The 15,774-nt window shown below is 50.2% G+C and overlaps 1 protein-coding gene across 1 annotated transcript in view; it reads right to left on the bottom strand.

The window, feature by feature from the left end:
• The window catches only part of usp53a (ubiquitin specific peptidase 53a), a gene marked incomplete at both ends in the record, with an annotated part of 32,502 nt that overhangs the window by 9,335 nt on the left and 7,393 nt on the right, over nucleotides 1-15,774 (bottom strand). Inside the window, 6 exons of the mRNA XM_084451984.1 lie at nucleotides 687-754; nucleotides 1,820-2,723; nucleotides 6,432-6,575; nucleotides 8,450-8,602; nucleotides 10,676-10,844; nucleotides 13,672-13,821. Of these exons, the coding sequence (XP_084308110.1) occupies nucleotides 687-754; nucleotides 1,820-2,723; nucleotides 6,432-6,575; nucleotides 8,450-8,602; nucleotides 10,676-10,844; nucleotides 13,672-13,821 (1,588 nt within the window). The remainder of the gene's footprint in view (nucleotides 1-686; nucleotides 755-1,819; nucleotides 2,724-6,431; nucleotides 6,576-8,449; nucleotides 8,603-10,675; nucleotides 10,845-13,671; nucleotides 13,822-15,774) is intronic.

Raw genomic sequence — 15,774 nt, 5'->3', positions numbered from 1 at the left:
TGCTGTGTGTTGTAGGCTACTGTAGGTGTCCTGGTCTGTGGTGTGTTGTAGGCTACTGTAGGTGTCCTGGTCTGTGGTGTGTTGTAGGCTACTGTAGGTGTCCTGGTCTGTGGTGTGTTGTGTTGTAGGCTACTGTAGGTGTCCTGGTCTGTGGTGTGTTGTAGGCTACTTTAGGTTTCCTTTAAGGTGTGGGTGGTGCGGCTCTACCTGCTCATTTGAAGGGGTTGGGCTAAGGCTGAAACGGAAGAGTGGATCGTTGCCCTTAAATTCTCCTGACGAGACCATAAATCAAGAGCTCTCTTTAGTAGTCTAGTACCTTTATTACAGTAGTATTTCACTTCAAACCTCTTCAGGGGAATGGAGACAAATGGTAAAGATTATCTACGATGAGTCCAGCTATATCACCAGAGGGCTCCTTCCCTGCCATTTAGGACGCTGGATGAAGTGACTGAAAGTTACCCCTGTTGAGGTGTTTGCAAAAAAAACTATTTTGTCCACAATTAAATCTTTTTAAGGGAAATGATGTTCTATTGATGTCATTGTATTGTGTTTGTGCTTTGTTCAAAAGAGAATATGATGAGAGGTGGTGCAGAATGTGGCCAGATGTTACAGCTGAGAAGAGAGAGTTTGTAGAGGGCAAATAGGGCGTTTGGCGTGGTGGGAAGGCGGTCATTATGGTGGCTTACCGTACAAGAACGAGGAGTGCAAGATGTCCTCCTTGGGATCATCATCTCTCCGCTGAGGGTACGAGTACCTGAAACACACACACACACACACACACACACACACACAGTCAGAACACCATGGAAACAAGCACTCACACACCACATGACAAAGCCTGTCTACATCTATGTTCCTATACGGTCTCCTGGCTTCCATGGCAGGGTTTTTCCCAACCTTTTAAAGAGATTAAGTTGGATCTAAACAGCTAGGATAAACAGGAAAATATAACCCCCCCCCCCCCCACTCAATACTACTTCTGTGTGAATGATTCACGTCATGTAATCTGATACTTATCCCTGAAAAAGATTTTCTGTAGTATATAATGCAGGTGGCTTTCATCCATGTTTCTTTTCAGCAGACATGTCAGTACTGATTGTGCCCTTCAATAGCATTAAATAAACCGATTCCTAGACAGACAACGTATTAAATAAACATATTACATAAACATATATTAAGATACATGTAACGAATACCAAATAATTCCCATTTTTACTACACAAGAATATTCAGCATTTTAATTACATATCATTACATATGAATTATCTGGGGGAAAAAAATCAATAATCCAACTGACTGTTACAACAACCTATAGTAAAGCCACAGAGGCTTGCATAATACCCCGTGGTAACAGGACGGAGCCAGTCATCGACCCGCTCTTCACCCCTGGGACAGGAGAACCATCGTCAGCTAGTTGGGTTCATTATCCCCCAACGAGAGCCACGCTGCACGGCCAACAAATGACGACCCAGCACAATAACCTGCTCAGGCCTGCTCCATGTGCACTTATGTAAAAAAGGTCCGGCTATTCTTAGAACAGGTTGATTGCACCGTTTTATTATTCAAAAATGGCACTGAGTTTGACACTCAGTCGAGGTCCAACACGAGCGAAAAAGAGCAATTATCTCTGGAGGCGTGGGATGAATAAATTCAATAAAATCTGTTGTGAATAAATTCAATAAAACCTGTGCAAACTTTTTTTTTTCTCCTGAGCAAACCCAATATATCTTTATTCCTACATGTCAACAACCCAAGATCTACAGAGGACAAAAGTACATTCGAGAGAATCGGCAATGAAAGAACAAAATCTTTCTCGTACCTTGTGAGCTGTACCTCAGGGATGGGCCTCAGCTCTTTGGAAGCAAAGTTCTCCACCACGGGCGAGTCCAGGTTGGCCGAGCCGTTGCTGAGCCGGTCGCTGCTCTCGTAGCCCGACTCCGTCCTCTGGATCTTCCAGGTGTCGCTGCGGACCTTGAGGGCGGCGGCCGTGCCCTTCGAGCGCTCCCTGTCGCCGCCGTGACCTCCCCGGCCCTCGGAGTCCAGCGAGCTGCGGCTGCCGCCCGTCTCGTGCCTCTGCTCGTCCTCGTAGATGGTCATCAGGCTTTTGGGCTTCTTCTCGTCCCGTCCGCCGCCCCAGGTGAAGTCTTGGTCGTGCTGCCCTCTCTCGCGGGGCAGCGTCCTCTCCTGGCTGGAGGGTCTCCGGCGTGGGCTGTGCTGTCTTCGGTCCTGGGCTCCTCCTCCTCCTCCTCCTCCTCCTCCACCTCCTCCTCCTCCACCCCCACCTCCGGTCATCACACTGTCTACGTTTAGCGCCTCGCGCATGGGCTTCCACGGCCGGCCGGCACGGCTGCTCCGGCCTCCTCCTCCCCCCCCTCCTCCTCCTCCTCCTCCTCCTCCTCCTCCTCCTCCGCCACTCCCCGGACGCTCCCGCGAGTCCTGGCTGCTGTCGGTGTCGTAGCCGTTGGACAGCTGGTCCAGCCTCCTGCTGTAGTGGCCCCCCCCGCCGCCACCGGGGGCCGCGGCAGTGGGCAGGACCTGCACCCGGGAGCTGGGGTGGGAGCGAGAGGAGGGCTCCTGGGAGGATCGGCCCCCCATGTGCGGTGTCCTCTCGGCCCGCGTCGGGCCCTTGCCCTGGCTGCTGTACAGGCGGCTCTCCAGGTACTGCTTGAAGCCGTTCTCCGGCGGGGAGGCGGAGCGGGAGTACCTCTGATCGGGGATGGGATCTTGGAGAAAGGGGAAAGGATTCAGCCGCGATATTAACATTGAGATTGTGGACACAGACAGTGACCACACTGAATGTTTGTTATAGAAGAATGTCAATAAAGCAAAGACATTATTTCAACAGCCCCCCCAGAGGACACTGCGTCATTGTAAACCTCACAGTTGCACAACTTCTCTAATCAATGTTCTCATGAGATTACAGTGAGATCGCACACTTGGGAAATACGATTGTTTTGAGAGTGAGAACACCATTTCGAGAATGTGAATCATATCTGAATGTTCTCTTTACAAGATGGGGCAAATGTAACAAGTGCGGTTGGCATCTATCATCCGGAGGAGCTTTCGGAGGTGACCGAAACAGCCGAGCCACACGCGCATCCAGCTAACGCCGACGCGATGAGGCCGCGGAGCCAGAGAGTGCCTTAATGGTCCGAATAACCTTTTCGCGGGTGACTCTAACTCAGGGAAGTCACTTTTTTCTGCAGGCTAATGCTGATTCTGACTGCACTGCATTCTAGCTGTAACATACCGTAGCATCCATGCGGCTGAAACGCGATGCTAATTGACACTGTTGGGTTGCCAAGAGGGGGAGGGGGCAGCTTTGACCTTCAATGCCACTACGACGCCCCAAGACACAAAACACAGCTCCCTAGCATAGACAGCGGGAGGGTGAGGGCGGGGCGGAGGGGGCAGGATCTCTGGCGTTCATATCGGGGACGTCTGCAGACTCGAAGGGAGGTGTAAATAACATAACGGCAGGCAGCAACGTCGCTGTGGCTATCCATTATGAGAGGGGTGTGTGTGTGTGTGTGTGTGTGTCAGTGGCCTGGAGTGGATGAGTGCCGGCATATCTACGTGAGTGAACTGTGCATGTGACGTGCATGTGTGTGTGTGTGTGTGTGTGTGCACGCATGTGCGCTTGTGTGTTTGTGTATGTGCGTGTGTCACTCTTTCAAGGGCATGGTGAGTCATGGCCACTTTCGAAAAATATTGCCAGACATCTATACTGGAAGCTGGTACAGTCATATTTCACTTCAGGCTCACACACTCACTCATCTATGTACTCTGAATCCTGAAGTCATAGAGCAGCATGATGTCTAGGGCTGGGTTTTGGAAAGGACCTCACGATACCAAACGTATCACGACACATGGGTCACGATATGATTGTATCACAATGTATTGCGGTATGATACAATACATATTACAATACACAACATAATTAACTGAAAATGTTTAAATAAGGCTGAAAATACTCTATCCCCGCTCCCTGGAGGTGATCCTGAGGGTGGAGGGAATGTAATTTTAAATCCATTTAAAACATTAATTATGTATCTATGACTGAATTCTATCCTTCCTTTTATAAATCTATTCCGTCTTGTTCTGTATTTTATTTTATTTCAGACAAAAAAAAAAAAAAAACTTTGTAAAAAAAATAGAGAAAGTACCATGGAAAAAATTATTACTGCTGTATCGATTTTGTTGCAAAGCCCCAACGATGACTACGAGTAGCTTCTATAGACTTGAGTCTATATTATGTATATGTATTATATAACCACATGCCAGTTCAGAAGTGACTAGTACAGTGCCTGAGCCTCAAATTTTATTTGCAGTACACAATACTTTAAAAAGAGAGGCTTTACTTCCTGTCACACGTGAACAACAGCACCGACAGGAAGACAGGAGAGGATGTCAGAGAAAGGTGTGTGGCGGTATCCTATGAGCCAGGTGATAATTGGTGCAAACCACACAGCTGTTGGCTGTATGAAACAAACATGTATCGATAATGTTGGATCAAAGACGGAGACGTGGTCAAAAATTAAAGAACGTTGATGATGACGACGTTAATGATGATGAATAATCTACTTAAGAGCACTGCAGCCATAAATAACACAGACGTCTACTTTCCAGCCGAATGTTATCCACAGGGGTGTAGTGGTAAATACAGATGTGGGAAAACTGAGTTTACACACCTTGTTTCACCTCATTGATTAACAAAGTTGATCTGAAGATAGGTGAGTAAACTCTCACCCTCTTTTTGAAGGGGTGGGTCAGCTTTACTTGGGTTTACCCACCACTTCACCCCTGCTTGTCCAGTATCCCTGTAGCGCACGGTCAGAGAATACTGGCCGACACCAAAGCGCTGCGTGAAAGCTGGTATTTGAGACCCACAGGGAGAGGCGAATGACGTTCAGTGTGCCGTCTGTCTGTCCATCCGGGTGATTTGCTCGGTGCAGTTAACACGGGAGGCGATCTACCATAGGGCGACCGTCTCAGGTGTAGCGGGGAGATGAATTATGGGCCGTAATAATACTGCGGCGCCATGAATGTAGCCTCTCCTGAGAGATGAAGTCGCCACTGAACGGGATTTTGCTGACGGCGCGCCCTGAGTTAAATCACCTCGCACATAACGGTTCAAATGGTGCGTGTGACTGCGGGAGACTGAGTGCGGGGCTTGAGTTTCTGCGAACCAGTTACATGACATTGTTGTGAGAGATAGCGCAGTCTGTGTGCCCTTTGAGAGCTAGTGTCTCCATAGGAGTACCACCTAACTCTTTCAAATATGGGCTGAACGCTAACTTTCTGACTGTTTTCTTTCAGCGCGTCCAGCGAGGAAGCCACGGGTGAGCAAAGAGCTAGCAAAGAGCTAGCCTGGGCACAAGGAACAGCTAGCTGGATTTATACCACTTACATTAACTGTAGTGTCAGTCACCTCCAGCCTGGCCATCCATCACTGCGGGGGAAGGCGGGGCGACGCTAGCCTGTTAGCGGGCTGCATTCAATCATAATGGGACGTGAGCCTTGCACTAACCGGTCGAGATCTGGTTCCGGTTTGAGATCTGGTTCCCCTCAAATTGTCTCATAATCTCTAAGTATTGACAGTTTCGGGGGGAGTGACAGAGTGGATGTTATGTAACCGATTGGCTAAACCCCTTTAGCGGGGCGATGAGGTGAAAAGCAGAGCTCCAAATGAGCAGCTTGTGTCCATTTCCGGCAGCTCGAGGGCGGAGGATCGCGGCCCAGAGTCTCGGATGCTTTCCCTCGTTCCCCCAATCGCTCACCCTCGGACCTGCCATCGCCGAATGAGGCGGAGGCCAACAGATCTTTTGCACCCTGGGCTCCTAAACGAGATCCGTCCGGGGGTCTCGCCGGGGCCGTCGCCTGACGGCGTGTCTGACGGTGAGGGATGAAGGCGCGGGACGGACGTCAGCGCTTTAATCCCTCTCTCTCACTCACTCACTCACTCACTCACTGCTCTCCCGACCACGGGTTACGCAAGGGCCGCTGTGGGAAGCTCACAACCTTTTTGGCTTGGGCTAAAGCCCGGCGAATCTCTCTTTCTCTCTCTCTCTCTCTCTCTCTCATGTGCGCGCGTTCATAACAAGTGGGGTTGGCGTGTGCATAGAGAGCCCTATGGTGAAGCGTCAAGAGATAATCATGTGCTTCAGCAGCCCTCAGTGTGCGCTGGTTGTCAATCAATCAATCAATCAATCAATCAATCAAAGCTTTATTTGTATATCAATCAATCAATCAATCGCTTGTCCATGTATTTATGTAGGAATGCAGTACAAGCAGACTTTGTCCTCTCTACCCCTCCCTCCCTCTGTGCATTTGTGTGTGTGCATGCGTGTGTGCGCGCTTGTTCCCATTCGCCATACCGTGCGCCTGGAACTTCCCCTGGAGCGGTGTGCACGTGCGTTCGAGCGTCCTACCTCGGTAGCGCGGGTCCGGCCTCCTCTGGCCCCTGTCGCCGTCTCTCCTGGACAGATGTGCCCCGCGCTGCTCCCCCGCCTTCTGGACGACCTCCCGGGAGATGTCCCTCGCACGGCTTCTAGGATCGCCCACGCCCAACTTCACTGTGGAGGCCGGAAAGGGGGAAGGGGGGCGACACACACGCAACATCTCTCGTCAGAGCTGGTGAAGTACTATCCCCCCCCCCCCCCGTGCTGAGTACGCATGGCGTGCAAATCGGCGGACCAAGAGGCACGGACGTAAGCGAGTGGAAATGTCACGGCGGCTCTTAACTCCGCTGTTCCGCCCGATGGGGCGTGAACCTCTGAAGACCTGCTCGAGATGAAACGTCAAACCTGTAGTCGTCACGATGGACCCCCCACATAATCACCCCAAAAACCTACCCAAGCCCCTAGCCCCCAACCCCCACCTCCGCTCCCTTAAAGTTGCCCCCGAAAGCAGCATTGAGTGCGTGGGGGGGTGTGAGTGGGGGGTAGCTTAAGGGCCGATCGAAGTGCTGATGTAAACAGGAGCTTCTCTTTCTGCTGCGTGAGGGGAAACGCGGCCGGGCGGAGCCGGGAAGCCATTTCCCTCCCCTGGCCTCGTCAGCGCAGGACCGACCGTCCAAACCAGAGAGGTTCCGGCTCGGGTGGGGTGGGGGGGGGGGGGCGGACAGAAGGGGCCGTCCGCTTCCGACCGACGACGACGATAGATGGAGGGGACCCACTCGGAACCCGAAGACGTTAAGCGGGTATCGAGGCGTTGCCGGGGGACACATGTCTGGAAAATGTCTGGGAGCGCGTCGGTGGGCGAAACTCTCTGTTTAATACGATGCACTTCGCCTGCAGCACAGCCCGCCTGCGCATCCTCCCTGCTCCCCCGCCTGCGCATCCTCCCTGCTCCCCTGCCTGCGCATCCTCCCTGCTCCCGCGCCTGCGCATCCTCCCTGCTCCCCTGCCTGCGCATCCTCCCTGCTCCCCCGCCTGCGCATCCTCCCGCGCCTGCGCATCCTCCCTGCTCCCGCCCTACCGCGCTTTCCCCCGGGTCTACAGAGCCAACTGAAATCAATGAAAACACGATCAGGCTTTAAATAGCGAGAACAACGCGGTGGTTCGCGGAAAAATGGAACGAAGACAAATGAATCATCTCCCCACACATTTGTAGACCCTTTTTTTTTGTGTGCGTGTTGTTGTTTTTTGGTCTGAGTGGGGGCATTGCTGTTCTCGAAGCTCTGAATGACCAGGAACGTTTTCCAGCGCCCGGGGTTGGAAAACAGACCACAAACAGCTTGAGCTTCTGGGTTCCGCTGAGGACCAGCAACAAAGAGGACAAAAGCAAGGGCAGACGTAACACCGTGCTGCATGACAATAACAAGAGGAATGTGCAATAACAACACAAGTACTCCAGGGCCCCCGTCGTCTGCCTTCAGGGATCTGCGTTGACCCTGGTTCCCTCTCTTTTCTTGCTCTCCACCATCTTTGACCGCTGTAACGAATCATGTTTTTCTCCTCTCCCTTATGGCTATTCACCATTCCCCCTTTCATTCGGCATGGCTTTGTTCGTCTGGCTGTGTCCGTCCTCCGGTTCGGACGCCCGTGATGACCTCCCGCCCCCTCACCTTCCTCTGCTCCCGTACGAACGCACAAAGCCAGATGAGATCTAATACTGTGTACTTAATATCAGTCTTTTTTAATCCCTCTCTCTCTCCCAGTTGCGATTCCATCTCCCTTTCCCGCTCTCTCTCCCATTTCACGTTTCTCCCCTCCCTGAGTGACTTCCAACATACATGCCTCTCTCTCTCTCCCTCCCCCCTCTCCCCCTCTCTCTCTCTCTCTCTCTCTCTCTCCCTCCCTCCCTCCCTCCCTCCCTCCCTCTCCCGTTCCTGTTAAAACACTGCTCCCAGATCTCTAATGGAGTAACCACCTCAATCTAACCCTAACCCTCTCTCTTCCTTCCTCTTAATCCGTCTGTCACAGCGTCTGGTTCTCCTGTCTCATACCTGGCCCCCGGCCCCCGCTGGTCTGGCCGCTGCCCCTGCTGAAGGTGGAGGGCGCCTGGCTCTTCTGTTTGAAGCTGCCCTGGTCCAGCAGAGCGGTCAGGTTCTCCTTGGTCAGATCCAGCTTCTTGGGGCCCGGGACAGGGGACTCAGGTCCTGAGAGGTAGGAGGGAAAGAGGGAGAGAGAGATGGAGAGAGAGAGACAGCGAGGGATGGAGGGAGAGAGATGGAGAGAGAGAGAGAGAGAGAGAGAGAGAGAGAGAGAGAGAGAAGAGAGAGAGGGGGGGGGGTTAACATCTGGATATGGCCTGCAACAGGAACTGTGCTGCCACCCTTGAGATGGGTTCCTTTTTAAAGGCAGGCCAGCTTAGTAGATGAATAGAAATGTCACGTCAGTTCAGGCGATGGAATCTCGAGGCGCTGTTATTGGTTACCTCAGCTGTCAGTCAGCTGGTTAAAATCGCTCAGCGCTCGACACCGCTGCCAAGTGTTGCCAGCCTCCACTTGAACTGGTAGGGGATTGTTGGATAACATGCCGCTCTCTGACTTTGTTGTTGATTACATTACTGTTGATCATGTGAAACACATGCATTTTAGGACTGAGAGCTTTCTGACGCAGAACAAAGATTAAATTCTTATACAGGTCAAATAAATACCTTAAAATGCCAAACCAATGCCTGAGTCTGCCTGATTGAAATTACCCACAGACATAATAAATAAGTTAAAGCTGGAAGCAGCCTCTACAGGTATTCACAGCTGTCCAGCCACCGCCCAGTATAGCCACCGCCCAGTACAGCAACTGTGCTACGCATACAATTTTTTTTTAGCATGTCCTTCTAGTCTCGGAAATCTCGGCATGGCGGTTAGGCATTAAACTGGAAATGAGCTCTCTAGCACCCCCATTTGGTTTGATTGGGCCAATAACGGAGAGGTCCCTTCCTTTTATGTTTCCAGACATGGCTACAAAGTTTGGTGGTGTTTGGTCCAACCGCTGAGACATTATACACCTTTATTTACCTAAATTTGAAAACTTTTGACCAATCGGAACAGCCATTTCTGTTCAATAATAATAGTAGGGAATCCTATCAGAAACAATAGGTATCCACAGCTACGCTGTGAATACCTAATAAATAAATAAATAAATAAATAAATAAATAAATAAATAAATAAATAAATAAATAAATAAATAAATAAATAAATAAATAAATAAATAAATAAATAAATAAATAAATAAATAAATAAATAAATAAATAAATAAATAAATAAATAAATAAATAAATAAATAAATAAAAGTCAGATACCTTATCAGATAATTTGTTCCCTCAGCCGAGATCGAGACAAAGCACCGATCCTATAGTTCTCTAACCCAGTCACTGTCAACATTACAGAACAAAGCACCAATCCTATGGTTCTCTAGCAGTCAGTCAATATCACCGAAAAAACACATCTAAAAACCATCAACATCACAGCGCAAAGCGCTTTGAAATCAAGAGGAAAAAAGACAAATGAATGAGAGGTGCTATACATAACACTTGTATGTAGACAAATCATTTTTTTAAAGAAACTTTTAGAAAGATATAGAATAAAAGTGTCGCTTTTGATATATAAAGTATCTCATTACTTGCTGTCTTTTTAGGCTCATTAGCTCATGAGGAACAATTGTGGCCTTACACACCAATTTAAATTGAAACATAACATGGTAGAAGACAGTTTTGACCAAACCCTCCCAGAGAACACAAGCCTCATTTCGTCTCCTCTCATACACTGTAATCAGACAGCCAGCTGAGCGGACATGATAATACGGTAACGATGCCTCTGAAGATGATAATGGTGATTTTTAACGTGATAAAAGCCTTCCGAGGCGCTCATTACCAGCGGTCGTGTTCCATCACAAACTTCCAAGGGCAAGCAAACACGCCCTAGAGCACCATTAACGCGTTCTTTTGATCGCCGACTGCTTAATTGGGTGCTGAACCAACTACTGAACCAACAGGCTATTGTTAGCCAAGACGTTTGTTGTGTGCTGCTTGGTGGAGCGTTATCTAATCAAAGGCGTTTGGGAGCTTTGGGTTGTCCCAAGCTACTTCACTTTTATTGCCGTCTCTGCCACACGCTGGTGTAAAACCTTCAGAAACACACAGACGGACATCTCCATTGGTCGTGACCAATGGAACCTGGGTATTGGTGCGTGAACACAGGCCTCTCTGCCCTGTGGTCTCTCATTCCTACCGTGGACGTCTCCGTTGACTGAGGATTTGTAGTGCGACTGGCCGCAGTTCTGGCGCGAGCCGTCGTCCGTGGCGATGGCGGCGCTGTCCGGGTTGGAGTAGAAGAGGAGGAGGGGCTGGAAGTGACCTCTGATGCACTTGGTGACCACGTCCTTCCACCTGGAGCCAATCTGCGGAGAGGAGGAGAGGAAGAGGTGGGAGGGTCAATAATCATGCATATTCATGAATACACTCCCAGCTGGGTCTGAGATGCAGATAGCCTGCCTGGCAATTTCCCAACGTTACATGAGAATTTATAAGAAAAACAGCAGCAGAACCTTACTGGCACTGGCACTTCTAATCTGGCTCATTATTCAAACAGGTAGATTCATATGCCAAAAATGTCAATAAACATGTGACTATAAACGGCTTATGAATTTATTTAAAATGCTAGGTGCTAAAATGTCAATCTTACGGTAAAACCTCAGTCCTCAAAGCAGCCACTAAATGTTGCTCTCGGACACAAATCATATCAAACCAAACGCATGTTTATGTGTTTAACGTTAAGTGCATGAAAAAAAAAAAAGTGAAAGTTCAAAACAAAAAAGTCTATCTATAACTGATAAGTAAGATAGCCCTCAAATGCCAATGTAATACCGACGGGCTCGAACTAAAATATGTAACAATCCAACCGTGACGCGCTCAAAAAAAACTTTGCGGAGTTAAAACCGACTGGGGAGTCACTTCAGTTCCCCGCTGTGGCTTTAGTCTTGGATCTCAGGTGAACGCTATTGGTGGAGGCGGCAGCAGCAGGAGCAGCACCTCGCAATCACATTAGCTAAGCCGGGCTGGGGCACGTGCTTCCCCCACACGCACCCCCCAGGTAGACTGAGGGCTAACAGATGCTAGTGTGCTCCATAATTAAGCAAATGAGGTGAGGAGAGAGAGGGGAGCAGAAGGTAGGGACAGAGATGGAGGGAGAGAGAAAGAGAGAAAGAGGAGGTAGAGTAAAGCATAGAGGATAAGAAAGAAGTGAAGGGGGGCGGGGTCTGGGGTGGTGAGTGTGGTTGGCGAGAGACCGCTAGTAACAAGGAGAGAGACAGAAGAGAGAACAACAGGAAGAGTGGGGGAAGAGTGGGAGAGAGAGAGAGAGAGAGGGGGGGGGGGGGGAGAGAGAGAGAGAGAGAGAGAGAGAGAGAGAGAGAGAGAGGCGGGAGGGAGTGGGAGAGGAACGCAGCAGGCGAGCAATCTTCCAGAGTGCACCGCGCTGCACATTGCTCATGTGTGCAGAAAACAATAGCCGAGTTATCAGCGTCCAGAGGCGAGCCAACGCGGGTCCCGTTGACATTCACCTCATGTTCCTCACTCTTCCTTCTGCCCCCAGCGTTTCCGTGTGAGGCAAAGCCCTAACGGAGTTTCAGAAACATGCAAGTATCCAAATCTAAGACGAAGAACTACTGCTGTAAGATTTAAAAAACTTTGTAACCGTTTTTCCAAAGCGCTCCTTTAAGGTGCAAGTTTTACCAGTTACACTCACCCCTCGGTTACACTCACCCTAAAGTCACTCCACACCACTGGGTATCCGGGTCACGGCACCAAACGTAGCCCATGTCAAGGGCTAGCCCAGGGCTGGATTTAAACCCGTGTTTGACAATTTCTCCCACATGTGAGGCCAACAGTTGCACCAATAGGGACCTCCCAGTCAGAGGGACTGCTAGCACTCCGCTGAGGAGAGAGTTTAACCAACCACTTGCTGCCACTACCTGGGACTCAGAAGGGCACGGTTACGTGTGTGTGTGTGTGTGTGTGTGTGACGCTTGGCAGGCGGGTAAACCATAGCCCCTCCGGACTGGCTGAGAGGAAGTGCAAACTCAGCACAATCTGCTGCTGATTGACTGACAACAGAGCCAGCCGGTGGTCGCATCCACCGCAGTCCAGGGGAAAAACAGACTTCTCACACTCTCTCACACAGACACACACACACACACGCGCACGCGCACACGCACACACACACACACATCCTTTTTCTTTGATGCGGCGTATCTTCTCTCACACACACACACTGGAGGATGCAAGCTTTTCACACAACACACACACACACAGACTTTGACACATGCAGACAACACACACACAAGCACACAGAAGCACAAACGCACCCTTTTTTCTCTGACTGGCATAAACACAGCAGCCAGACATTTAACAAGAGGGAGACCAGAAGGCACTTCTGAGGCTGTTTGAACAGGAGAGCAGCGCGGTCTCACTGCAGTCTCTCCTGGTACTAGGAGGGGAGGGGAGGGGAGGGGAGGGGAGGGGAGGGGAGGGGAGGGGAGGGGAGGGGAGGGGAGGGGAGGGGAGGGGAGGGGGAGAGGATGGGGAGGGGAGGAGAGGAGGGAGGGGAGGAGGGGAGGGGCGGGGAGAGGAGGGGAGGGGAGGGGAGGGGAGAGGAGGAGAGGAGGGGACGGGAGGGAGGGAGCAGCGCAGCACCCCCACTGAAGGCTCATCAAGCCCGGGGCTGGCGAAGGGGGGGATCGATGGGCCTCTTATCGGACGATAACGGGAGCGGTGATGGGAGATAAGAGATGGGGGGGAAGCTGGCACCTCTCTCTCCGCGCCCGCCCGCACGCACGCACGCCCGCCCGCCCGCACGCACGCACGCCCACACGCACGCACGCTGAGCCCAAAGCTATTCCGGATTGCATCAGCTCAGACGAGTCACGAGCAGGTGTAGGCCCCGGGGCTTTGAGTGGGGAGGTGGGGGAGGGGCTTGGGGGGGGGGGGGGACTTGGGGGACTGCGGTTAGATGACAGAGGATTCTTATTCAGACGCCAGAGAGTACTGTAGATGGCGAGGCTTTTATTCAGGGTGTGTCGTGTCTGCCTCTGGGTATGTTCACTATGCGTGTGTGTGTGTATGTATATGTGCGTGCGTAGGTGTGTATGTGAGTGAGTGTGTGTGTATGCGTGTATCTGTGTGCGCGTGTGTATGTGAGTGTATGTGTGCGCGTGTGTGCACCCTTACCTCTTTCACGGTGGCGTCGTCGAAGAAGACCCACTTGGAGGACTTGGTGTGGAAGGCGAAGGCACAGTAATGGCGGCTGGAGTAACAGATCATCCCCACCAGCAGCAGGTCGCCTCTCTTGGCGTGCTCGTCCGTCACCCGGTAGAAGAGCTGTGTGGATAAAATACAATCAAACTTTATTTATATAGTACACATCATACACAGAGGCAACACAATGCGCTTCGCATAAGAAAAAGGGGGGGGGTGGGGGGGTACATAAACAGTATACAGTTAGGTCCATACATATTTGGACATTGACAATTTTCATAATTTGCTTCTGTACACCACCACAATGGATCTGAAATGAAACATTAAATATGTGCATTAAGTGCAGACTTTCAGCTTTAATTTGAGGGTATCAGGTGAACGGTGTAGGAATTACAACAAATTGTATATGTGGTAACCCCCTTTTCAAGGGACCAAAAGTAATTGGACAATTGGCTGTTCAGCTGTTCCATGGTCAAGTGGGTTATACCCTCGTTATTTCATTTACAAGGAGCAGATACAAGATCTAGAGTTCATTTCAAGTGTGGTACTTGCATTTGGAATCTGCTGGTATCAGCTCTCAATATGAAACCCAAAGAGCTGTCACTATCAGTGAAGCAAGCCATCATTAGGCTCAAAAGTCAAAACAAACCCATCAGAGAAATGGCAAAAACACACAACTGTGGTGGATGACAGAAGAATTATTTCCCTGGTGAAGAAAGACTCACTTCACAACAGTTGCCAGATCAACAACACTCCCCAAATCCCTTGTGGTGGTGTACAGAGCCAATATGATGAAAACGGTGTCAATGTCCAAATATTTATGGACCTTACTGTACATCCTGATCCTGACACTCATTTACCAGAGAGAAGCAAAAAAGACAGTTCACCCATTTGAGCCCCCCCCCCCCCCCCCCCAAAAATCCCTGACCTCTCGAGAAGATTGAGCAAGCTCCTTGAAAATGGAGAAAAGTACTGTGTTAGCTATATCAAAGAAACATATTACAAAGCACATAGCATAAATACTACAGTACAGACAGAACACAAACAAATAAATGAAATACAGATATTTAACCGTTTCACTGCCTGTGGCGTGAATAGGGGCTTGTTTTTTTTCTCCGCTCGTCTTTCCTGAAAGGCTGGTTGTTCTGACACAATGGAATCCAGAGCTAGCGGGAGGCCTTCTTCTTCCAACACCCGGCACGGTCACATGACGGCCTGAGGACTATGAATCAAGACCTTTGTGGTGGTGCATTGTGGGGGTACTGGGTAATCCTGTGCTGGAATGCTTCTTGGAACTCTGGGCAGGGGGGGGGCAAAGGAGTCAAACGCAGGAGCATGTTCTTCAAAGGGAGATGTTGATTCATGTGTTGGGCAATGGACATATGACAGCTAGCCCTGGGTTTGTAGTGGGGCAGTGCTATTCTGATCGGGCTTATCCCAGACACCCAAGTGGTATCTGGACAAAAGGCCAGTTGGCAAATTAGATGGTGGATTACAAGAGATAAAGGCTCTTGGAAAGCTACATCAACATTGTACCTCTCTCAATCGAACGCAAACACAACCTTCATAGCCAGAGCCTCACGCACTTGCTCATGATCGGGTACACATGAAAAGGTCCTTGTACACAGTAGGCATGCGCGCACGCACACACAAACACACACGCGGCTGGGGCTTGTGTGTGTCCAGCAGGGGCCTGTTGATGAGCACTGTGGGCCAAGCCGGGTATCGCCGGCTGCTTACGCAACGAGCACGACTTACAGAGGGATAAAGACCCCGCTTTATATCCCACATATGCTCGACGACGGCACCAGAATGAACTGACGGGCAAAGAACGGCAGCTCTGGGGCTCTCAGATAAACAAACAAACAAACAAACAAACGACTGACATCAAAGTGAACAAAACAGAGTCCCAGAATGAGATGACTCGGAATCGCGTCTTTTGGGGATAGACCAAACAAACACAGATATTGGCCTCTTTTTTTCTTTAAACTCTTTTTTCTTCTTGGTGATTTTCAAATGATTTGTCATGTTGGGGCCACGGCTGCCATTTTGTTCTAGTGCAATCAGCTCCTTTGC

Source organism: Borostomias antarcticus, assembly GCF_949987555.1.
Source record: "Borostomias antarcticus genome assembly, chromosome: 17".
Lineage (NCBI taxonomy): Eukaryota > Metazoa > Chordata > Actinopteri > Stomiiformes > Stomiidae > Borostomias > Borostomias antarcticus.
The sequence above is the reverse complement of the archived record's forward strand: the minus strand, read 5'-3'. Positions and strand labels throughout refer to the sequence as shown.